Source organism: Manihot esculenta, chromosome 10 (genome assembly GCF_001659605.2).
Source record: "Manihot esculenta cultivar AM560-2 chromosome 10, M.esculenta_v8, whole genome shotgun sequence".
Taxonomy (NCBI): Eukaryota; Viridiplantae; Streptophyta; class Magnoliopsida; order Malpighiales; family Euphorbiaceae; genus Manihot; species Manihot esculenta.
The window spans coordinates 2,099,659-2,110,654 of NC_035170.2; the positions used below are offsets into that span (position 1 = coordinate 2,099,659).

Genomic DNA, 10,996 nt, shown 5'->3' on the forward strand with positions numbered 1-10,996 from the left:
AGAGTTGGAAGATACTGAGGAGGATATGGAGGATAATACTAAGGGGGAGAACAGATGGAGCGCCGTCTTTTCATGATATGGTGGTTAATGAAGGCGGAGACACTAGGGTTCCTGAGAATATTAGTATTCTTAATACTGATAATGTGACTGATGTTCTCTCGGATAAGGAGGCTGATGAGGAGAAAGATGAGCTTTGCCCTGAGATTCGGTTGTCTAGGAAAGAGAAAGAGATGTTGTATAAGTCATGGTCTCGTTCTTTGTTGATCAAGTTAATGGGAAAAAACAATAGGTTATACCTATTTGTTGCGAAGGATCAAGGAGCTGTCGAAACCTACTTCCCCAATAGATATTATTTCTATTGAGAATGGGTTTTACTTGATGAAATTCAACAGTACTGATGATTATGAATATGCACTCCTAGAGGGACCTTGGGTTATCGCAGACCATTATTTGACTATTCGCAGATGGTGCCCGGAATTTGATCCTTTCCAAGCAACTTTTGAGAAGCTTACCATATGGATTTGGTTTCCTTGCCTCCCAATAGAATATTATGATGAGAATTTCCTTATGAGAGTGGGAGCTAAGGTGGGTAAACTAATAAGGGTGGATACAAGGACGAGTTTGGTTTCTAGAGGCCGGTTCGCTAGGATGTGTGTTGAAGTTGATCTTTCTAAACCTCTTCTTTCAAAATTCAAACTGCAAAAACGTATTAGAAAGATTGAGTACGAGGGTTTGCACATGATTTGTTTCAAATGTGGGAGATTTGGTCATGTTGCTGATCATTGTCCGGCGAAGACTCATAGTAGCAACCCTGACGTACCGGTGACGGTGACTGTGGTTGACAATGAGGGTGTTGACGCAAGATTCAAAGATGTTAATCCGGAAATTTTAGAAGATTTTGGCGAATGTATGATGGTCCGGAAGGAAAGAAAGCGTAATCCTAGAGGGCAAGGAAGGCAACAAAATAATCAAGATAATGCCAAACAATGAGATTCTAGGAAGAAAGATCTGTCGGATAAGGATGGGAATCGATTTCATACTTTGAATGAAGTTGTAGAGGAAGATGTGGTGGTTAATGAGAAAAGGGTCTGATCAAGTGCATGGGGCTACAGAACAACACATTTCTACTACTGCTGGGTCGAAAGGGAAAGGGGTCCAGGTTGAAAGAAATTATGGGCCTAAGAATATTCTTGCTACTATGCTGACAACTCATAGTGGTAATAGAACCAGCCCTCATGTTCCAAGAGCGAAACCAGTGAGTATTAGTGGTAAGGAAGTGATCCCTTGTGCTTCAAGGACAACACCTGGGTCTTCTAGTGTGAGACCTGCTGTGTCGAGACAAGTAACTGCCGAGAAAGAACATGTGGTGGTCAGGGGTAGTAGAGGGTCGGATGAGGTTCATAAATGGGTGGTTGCTCAGAAGGATGGTAGAGTAGGTCTTGCAAATTTAGAGAATCCTACCGTGTCTGTGGATAATCATAAAGACCCTCAATTCCCTCATCCTTCTGCGCCAGATAATGTTGGTATAATAGAGAATAATACTATGGAGATAGATACTGCATTATTAGGAGCATCAACCTCAGTTAATATGGGTATTGATCAGGCGGAAAGGAATGGACATGTGGAGGGCCCTGTGGATGACCTTATGAGTATTTGATTTCTCTTAGTTTTTCTCCTTTTGAAACTAAGATATCTCGTGGGTATATGGTGCTTTTTACCCTTTTCCTTTATTATTATTATTTTTTTAATGATTATTTCTTCTTGAAATTGTCAAGGGGCGGTTTTGTCAAATTTTAGAAGGGCTGTTAATGAATATAGAAGGCTTTATAAAATTGATGTGATAGCCTTATTGGAGACTCGTGTTTCTGGATCCCAAGCTGATAAAATTTGTAAAGACTTGGGGTTTGAACATTGGCTCAAAGTTGAGGCTTTTGGTTTTAGTGGAGGCATTTGGGTTTGCTGGAACAATAATGGATTTGAGTTGGAAGTGCTAAACACTCATCCTCAATTTATTAATTGCAGAATCAAGCCTACTTGGGGTTCTCCTTATTGTTAGCTTTGTATATGGGAGTCCCAACACTGGCATTAGACGCATGTTATGGGAGGACCTTAGACTTTCTTGTTTGAATATGGATGAGGAGTGGGTGGTATTGGGAGATTTTAATGCTGTGGTCTCTATAGAGGAACAATATGGGTATCGTACTTATAATGCCAGTGGTTCTAGAGAGTTTCAGGATTGGCTTTTTGATACTACTTTGGTGGACATGGGGTATGAAGGGGTGCCTTTTACTTGGAGTAGGAGTGATGGGAGAGATGGTATTAAGATGGTTAAATTGGATAGAGGAGTATGCACAACGGCTTGGCGGTGGAGGTTTGCTGAGGCTAGGATTGTTCATCCTCCTAAATTCCATTCGGATCATTGCCCTATTATTTTATCTTTGGGAGAGCAACCTTTGCCAAATGGTAATTTCTTCCGTTGCCAAGCGGCTTGGTTTGCTCATCCTGATTTTGTTGATTCTGTTCGTACTATTTGGAATCATTCTAATGAGCTGTGGACAATATTGAGAGTCTACAACAAGGATTAATGAAATGGAATAGAGAGGAATTTGAAAATATTTTTGCTAAGAAACATCAACTTTTGAGGAGAATTGAAGGGGTACAGCGTGCTCTTGCTTTGAACGAGTACTCTCCTAATTTAGTCAAGCTAGACTTTCTTTTACATCAGAAGATGGAGGAGGTTTTAAAACAGGAAGAGCTTTACTGGTTCCAACGATCAAAGGAAGAATGGATTGTCTCTGGTGAGCGAAACACTAAATTCCATCATCTGGCTGTTAAAGTTAAAAAGAAGAGAAAATTAATTTCGGCGCTTCAAGACTCTAATGGGCAATGGGTGACTGCTGAGGCTTCGTTAGAAAATTTAGTTGTTCAGTTTTATAAGGGCTTGTTCACTAATGATTCGACTTATGTGTTGTCTAATCTTGAAGGCATTGCTTGTCGTCGAATCCCTGAGGAGCTTCGTGCTGACCTTGAGAAATCGTATGAGAAAGAGGAAGTGGCTCGAGCTTTATTTCAGATGGCACCTTTTAAAACTGCTGGTGAGGATGGTTTCACAGCAGGCTTTTTCCAACGTTCTTGGAGTGTTTTAGGTAATGTTGTGTGTGATCTTGTTTTGGGTGTTTTGCATGGTAATCCCTTGCCTGATAGGCTAAATTCCATTTTAATTACTTTGATTCCGAAGGTTGAGAATCCGACCCATATTGCTCATTTTAGACCAATAAGTCTTTGTAATGTTTTATACAAAATTATTACAAAGACTATGGTTAATCGGTTAAAGTATGTTATGCCATTCTTGATTGGCCCGGAACAAAGCAATTTTGTGCCATGAAGGCAAATTGTGGATAATATTGTTATATATCAAGAGGTGCTCCACTCGATGAATAAGACTAAAGGGGTTAAGGGTTATATAGCTTTGAAGATCGACTTGGAAAAAGCCTACGATAGACTTAATTGGGACTTTCTTGAATTAGTGTTATCCAATACTGGGTTTTCAGATGCTTGGATCAATAATATTATGAAGTGTGTCAGCTCGGCTACGTTGAAATTACTATGGGATGGTAAAAAATTAGAAGGGTTCAGGCCTTCCCGAGGGGTTCGGCAGGGTGATGCTATGTCCCCTTATCTTTTTGTTTTATGTATTGAGCAGTTGAATAATATGATTGCTGCATTTGTCAATGAGGGGTTATGGAAGCCTATACCTATATGTAGAGGAGGACCAGCTATATCTCATTTGATGTTTGCCGATGATATGGTCCTCTTCGCTGAAGCCTCGGTTGAACAGATGGGTTGTATCTTGAAGATTTTGAATGATTTTTCACTTGTGTCTGGGCAACGAATAAATTTCAGCAAGTCCTCCATATTTTTCTCTCCAAATATTACTTCAGATTTGGCTGAAAGTTTAGTGAATATGGCAGGGATGGCTAGAACTGATAGTCTTGGCAGCCATCTGAGGATGCCTTCGATTCATGGTAGAGTGGGTCCAACTTCATTTCGGGAGGTTATTGACAAGATGAAACATAGATTGTTTGGCTGGAAGGCCTCTACGCATTCTAAAGCAGGGAGGGTCACTATGATTAGCTCGGTTCTTAATGCAATTCCAGTGTTCTTAATGCAGATTACAGTGCTTCCTATTTCAGTTTGCAAAGAAATGGAAAAGATATGTAGAGACTTTTTATGGCATGGAAATTCTAGTGATAAGAAGTTGCACCTGGTCAATTGGGCGACGGTGACTAAGTCTAAACATATGGGTGGACTGGGTATACGTTGTATGAGACACATGAACTAGGCACTTGTGGGGAAGCTAGTATGGCGAGCTTTGCATAGTTGTGATGAGTTTTGGGCTAAATATTTGTTTAAGAAATATGCTGCTGGTAGAGCTTCATGGGATATGAAGATGAAAAGTGGAGCATCTATGAATTGGAGGGCGGTGTGTTTTGGTTTGGAGCTTCTTCGTAAAGGAATCAGTCACAATGTGGTTTATGGGAATGAAATACTCTTTTGGACAGATTCATAGCTGTCTATAAGACCTTTAATTGAGTTCGCTTTGGTGCCTGCTTCCCATTTGAGTCTATCAGACAAAATTCGCAACTACTGGATGTAGGATGGAATTGGGATGTCTTGAGGGAAGTTCTTCCCCAAAATATTTTGAGCTTCTTGCAACTGTTAACTCTATCTAATGGTATTGAGGATGCTGATGGCGTGATTTAGAGCAGAAACTCATTGGGTAGGTATTCTGTTAAATCAGTATATGAAGTTCTTTTAAATTCTAATGGGAAAGACCATTAGCAGGTTTGGAAATGGATATGGAAGGCTAGAGGAAACAACGGGTTAGCATGTTTATGTGGGAGGTTGCTCATGGAAAAATTATATGTAACGTAGAGAGGAAGAAGAGATGTTTCACTAATTTTGATGGTTGTGGCTTATGCTCTTCTGCACCGGAAACGATCTTTCATGCTTTAAGAGATTGCCCTTTGACAATGCGATTGTGGAATCAACTTGGTGTTGAACAAATTGAGAATAATTTTACCAATGATGTGTTTAGGTGGCTAGCCTCTAATTTACAGAGTATTGATGCTCAGATCAATGGTGTTTCTTGGGATATTGTGTTTGTTGTCGGTTTATGATGGCTATGGAAGTGGCGAAATTTCTTTGTCTTTGATCGTGATTCTCACCACTCTAAGCTCTCATCGGATTTTATTTTGAAGGAGGCCAAAACGGTCCAGGTGGCATGGTAGAGAGACTCGCTGCACAAGGATGGGTTGAAATATTTATCCTTCATTGCTTGACAACTAGGTGGCTTAGGATGGGTAACTGTTAACACAGATGGTAGTGTGAATTCTCGTGGTGGAGGTTGTGTTGGTGTCTTCAGAGACCATTTCGGTTGCTGGCTTGGCGGTTTTACGCTTGCTTTGGGTAGATGTGATCCTTTGGACGCGGAGTTGTGGGGAATTTACAGTGCTTTAAGGTTGGCTTGGGAAAGAGGGTGGAAGAAGATTGAATTACAATCTGATTGTGCAGTTTCTGTGGCTTTAGTTCAAGGACAAGGTCAAGGAGCTTTCATAATTGCTAATTTATTAAGAAACATCAATAGCCTTTTGCAGTAAGATTGGGAGGTGGAAGTTAAAAAGATTTTTAGAGAAACTAATAGTGTTGTGGATCATTTTGAAAGATTAGTAGTGGCAGGAGAGGCTGAGCTTGTGTGGTTGGATAATCCCAACTGTGAGGCTGACTTACTGCTAAATGCATATTATATTAGAGTTGTTTGGCCTAAATTAATTTAATTGGGATCTCTCCCTCCTATATATATATATATATATATATATATATATATATATATATAAAATAAAAGTATTATTTTAAAAAATATATATTTATTTTACATATAATTTAATGTTGGTCGAACTTCATCTACTCCGAACGAGATCGAATTAAAGAAAATAACACTGACCCAAATCTCATGAATCCCCTTTAACTGATCAATCCAGCATTTTAAACCTTGATCCAAACACGCTGGCTGGGCCGAGTTGTCCGCAAGTTCAAGTCCAGTGAAAAGCAATCTAGCCCGATGATGTGATGTAAGAAATGATGACATGTCCGGTCACTTTGCAATCGCAATCCTGCCTATACGTGCGCTAAAAAAATTAATGGCCGCTTGACTTGAAAATGAATCTGACACGTTTATACATACAGTTCTGATTGATAAAAATAGATAGTATTGTAATAGAGATGTCATTAGACGATACTAACAGATAAAAGGAGAATAAATAAAAAAAATAAATAATAAAGGAGAAATATTTTCTTTTTTATAAATTTTATTTTTTAAATCTCATAATCTCCTAATTAATATTTAAATTTAATAACACGCATGCTTTTCTTAATTTTATTTTATAGATAAATTTGCAAGTAGCCATATAAATTGACTTGACTTGTTGACTAAAAAGTCTATAATATGTATGGATTACAATATGAAAAATAACATCATGATTTAATTTATGTCTTCACCTTAGTCAAAAAGAAGAGGACTTCTTTGACGGGGAGGAAACCCAGATGTGGATTAATTTCTTCATCTGCAAATAATTAATTAAAAAAAATCATTACCACAAGATCCGATTCAACAAATCCAAAAACACTTTTTTTTTCTAGCCTTAAAAAAACTACAAACTACTTCAGCAAAACGGCTATACAGCATAGGTCCTTATTGACTGGGATTACGTGTTGAGAGGATGAGTAATTTTTATTTTTTATATATATAATTTTTTCTTTTTGTCGTTTTTAGTCCTTTCTGGTTTATGGGCAACAGATTCATTCTTATTGTACTAATAAATTGAAATTATTATATTCAGTGTTTCAAATGCATTACCAAAGAAACTTCTTACTACCTAGTATACTAACAAAGATAATTTAATCAATAATTGTTTTTTTTTTATTTATTTCTTTTCAATGACTGATTCTAGACTTCTAGTTTTATTTTGAAATCAGATTATAAGCAAAATATTTTGACATAGTGAAGAAATTTCTTCCAAAATAATTAATAACAAGAATAAATTAATCCATAAATGTCTTGTTACATTCATATTATTTTTATATGGTAAAAATCTAAGTCTTTATTAATATAGTAGAAATTTTAGCCATAAATTAATAATAATAACAATTTAAAATTTATTGTATTATTTTTATTAATATAGTATAAAATATTGATTTATTTATATTTTTTTATAATATATAAAAAGTGAAGTTAAAATTATAATAATTTTTTTTCCAGTGGAATTATAAGCCAAATTGCTTGGCAGATACTAATGAATTGTTGAAAAACTGACACACAGCTTATTTTTCAATTGAGATTAGGACTCTCTTTTGTCTTTGATTGATTTTTCTAATGGATTTATTTTGGAAATTTCTTGCATCATCTTAGTTCTAACTATTAAAACCCAAGTACTAAAATAGCTAATAAGTATATTAAAATTTTATTAATATATTCTTTTAAAATTAATTAACAACATGGGGATGTAGCTCAAATGGTAGAGCGCTCGCTTTGCATGCGAGAGGTACAGGGTTCGATCCCCTGCATCTCCACTCCATGTCCTTTTTTTCTTTTTCTTTTTTTTTTTTCATTAAAAAAACTGAAATCGATATTCATAACTGGAGCAGATTACACAGAAAGAAACAACAAAATGCCACAACAACAAACAACTGCATTGGTGCATCATTAACTAGATTTTCAAAAGCAATCAAATTTATTGATCAATGGAATTCCACCCATTTCTAGAGAATTCAAACGTAAATGGCAAATCTCAAACTACTCTTCAGGATCAGAAACAAATGCCATAATGGGACTTCTCACTTGATGCACCCCATCATCCCAAATCAAACCACCTGAGTAGGAGCTTGCAGATCCACCAAAGGTAGCTTCAACTGTCACAACAAATGATTGCTTTTCTCCCACAGACTTGAAATACAGAACACCTGGTTCAACTTCGATACTAAGACCCGACATAGCTTTTAAGATTGCCTTGTAAGTAGACGATGAGGATCCAACATTTGTGACAGTTCTGTGAAAGACGCGAGTTACAGATTTCCCAGGAACAGCAGATAGAGCAAATGAAGGATAGTTTAGATCCCACACTGTTCCATTTGTTTCTTCAGAACATGCACTGTTGTCCCCTGTCACAAGCTGAATTTGTGTCTCATTATACCCTTGTCCGCACAAAAATTTCACGTAATCAATCTCTGAAGCATCGTATACCAATCCAGGATCAATGGCTTTTACAGGATTTATGTGTCCTGATCCGTAAGCAAACTCTGCATCTGCATTAGAAGCAGCACTCATGGGATAGGCTGTTGTCATTAGAGCAGACTTGATTGCAGCAGGAGACCATGTTGGGTGAAATGACTTGACATAAGCAGCTGCACCAGATGCGTGAGGACAAGACATTGATGTTCCAGAGATTATGTTGTATGGAACTACTCTGTTGTCCCATGGTGCTCCTGTCACTGTTGTAGCTCCTGACCATGCTGCTAAAATGTCAACTCCAGGAGCTGTCAGGTCAGGCTGCAGGTTGCCAGAATAAGTTAATAACAGAGACAGAGTAGATGAAAATGAAATTGGAGAAAATTTCTATTACCTTGAGAATATCACTTGTTATTGGATTAGGTCCCCTTGAAGAAAATGAAACTACATATGGAGCAAATGTATCCTTAAACCCAACACTCTTCAATATTGCAGCAGTTGCTTCACTGGTGAAAGATCACAGAATTAATTCAACCATTGCAGAAGATACTATTGCCTAAACTTTAAAATGTAGTAGTGCATGTTAAGACTTATAGATTTGCATCTGCTCATTGTATGAGATCCTATTAATGGAGAATTTTGCAGATACCTAGTGGAATTCAAGTAGTTCAAAATATCTGTTTGATTGCTAGATGTTATTATGGAAACTGGTAAAGCGAAACTGAAGGCCACATCTTGGTAAAAATCATCAGGCATTACTACTCCAGCTACACCAGCAACTATGGTGCCTTCTTCATCGAAACCGTTACAAACAACTACTTTTCCCCTGGCAGATGTCTTGTTCAATGTGTCTAGGCTGCAAAACCTGCATTTCAGAACAAAAACTCAGTACAACATTTTCCAATTTTACATCTGCTGAAGTCCTAGGATTCATTATTTTGTACCCTTCTGATGTATCTCCACCATTGATGATTGGGTACATGACATTTCCAGGGTCAAAAGTATTTATAGAAATTCCCTGCAATTGAAGAATGAAAACTTCTGGTTTAGTTACCAATCCAGGAGATGACACAATGATCAAATGATGAACTTAAACTTGTATGCTCTTACCTCATAAATTGCTCCATTTCCTAATTTCACCTGGCTCACGAACTTCCTGTCAATGGTGCTAGCAGCCACAGAAAGAGACCAAGGAGAACAATTTGAGACTGATTCAGGATCAGGGCCTTCGTTGCCAGCAGAATTGGATGTGAGAATCCCATTCTTCATTGAATGGAAAGCTCCAATTGCAATTGAATCCTCAAAATAATCCGTAGGCCACCCTCCAACTGATAGAGATATTATATCAACTCCATCAGCAATTGCATCATCAAATGCTGCAAGAATGTCAGCATCCGAACATCCATCAGACCAGCAAATCTTGTACACAGCAATTCTTGCAGAAGGAACGCCTCCTCGAGCAGTGCCTGATCCAAGGCCTAGTAGGCTTGCCTTGCTTACTATGTCGCCTGCTGCTGTTGATGCAGTATGAGATCCATGGCCTTCTGAATCTCTCGGGGAAGGGATTTCTTCAGGGCCAAATTTCCTTTGGGTGTGGTAATATCGAGCACCAATTACTTTGCTGTAAGTTCACACACAAATTATAGAAGATTTCAGTTAGAAATCCCATGAAAACTTATTTTGTGAGTATCAGGATGTTTTGAGGCTTTACTTGTTGCAGGTGAAATTGGAGGGTTCTTGGCAAGTGCCCTTCCATTTGGCAGGAGGTGGACCAAATCCTTCATCATTAAAACTTTCAGACTCAGGCCAAACTCCAGTGTCGAGCATTCCAATAATGATGTCGCTTTCAGTAGTTGATCTTGTAACATTCATGGGGAAACCCATGAAGTCCCAGGACCTTGTTGTCAGGAGTTTCTTCGTTTGACTTGGGAACACTGACACTATTCCTTTCATCCCTAATCCAAAAAGAACAATAAAAAAACATTAAGCATTCTGAAAGTTGGGATTTCTTCTAAACAATTTTATTTTATTTTTAATGATATGGGAGTCATTAGCATACACCTACCAGCCAATTTCTGCACCTCCTCTTGGGTCAGCTTAGCTACAAAACCATTGAAGCTCCTGTGATAGCTGTGGAGTAAATAGTCTGGCGCCCCACTGGTCAATGCAATATCCATTTACCAAGTTAGATTGTCTAGAAACCTTAATATTTATTTATTATGCTTAAAAAGATTAAAGAAAATGGGACGTCAGAGACATTAAATTCATAAATTTTTGCATTATAGAAAAAAAAACATTTATATTTAATTTATTATTCTAATAAGTGAATAACCAACCTGCCAACAACTTGTAACATGGTGAGGTGAAATGCTGATGCACTGAATTCACCTTTTGGAAGGTCACCCATGTACACAATATACACCTGCTTCCACAAAATGAAATTATTATTAAAAAACAAGAAAAAAATAATTTGGAAAATAAAAAATAAAAGTAATTAAATTCAAAGAACTATATAAGAGAAAACGAAATGCCTTTCGAGCTTCATGGGGTGTGGCATTGCAGCAAACGAGTAGGGTAGAGGAGAGGCCTATAAGATTAAGAAGAAGCCAAACTAGGGAAAAACTCTGACTTCCCATTTCAGCAAATCTCTTTGCATGTATGATGATGAAATGTGAAAGAAAATAGACTCGGCTTTTATAGAAGCTCAGAAAA

General features: G+C 37.5%; 2 protein-coding genes and 1 non-coding gene across 3 annotated transcripts; 2 read left to right on the forward strand and 1 right to left on the reverse strand.

The window, feature by feature from the left end:
* The first annotated feature begins 2,584 nt into the window (after window positions 1–2,584).
* On the forward strand, window positions 2,585–4,570 carry LOC110624960. Its single transcript, XM_021770438.1, has 3 exons — window positions 2,585–3,238; window positions 3,704–4,267; window positions 4,343–4,570. The coding sequence occupies exons 1-3, from the start codon at window positions 2,585–2,587 to the stop codon at window positions 4,568–4,570; spliced, it is 1,446 nt and encodes a 481-aa protein (XP_021626130.1).
* A 2,986-nt stretch (window positions 4,571–7,556) lies between these two features.
* Window positions 7,557–7,629, forward strand: TRNAA-UGC. The gene has a single exon. It is a non-coding gene; the product is annotated as a tRNA-Ala (tRNA).
* Window positions 7,630–7,636: 7 nt separating this feature from the next.
* LOC110623861 (cucumisin) lies at window positions 7,637–10,929 on the reverse strand. Its single transcript, XM_043960757.1, has 9 exons — window positions 10,816–10,929; window positions 10,621–10,706; window positions 10,350–10,441; window positions 9,996–10,239; window positions 9,395–9,905; window positions 9,229–9,302; window positions 8,934–9,149; window positions 8,679–8,790; window positions 7,637–8,605 (listed from the first exon to the last, which is right to left on the reverse strand). Exons 1-9 carry the CDS (start codon window positions 10,918–10,920, stop codon window positions 7,853–7,855), a joined length of 2,193 nt encoding a protein of 730 aa, XP_043816692.1. The 5' UTR covers window positions 10,921–10,929; the 3' UTR covers window positions 7,637–7,852.
* Between the last annotated feature and the right edge of the window lie 67 nt (window positions 10,930–10,996).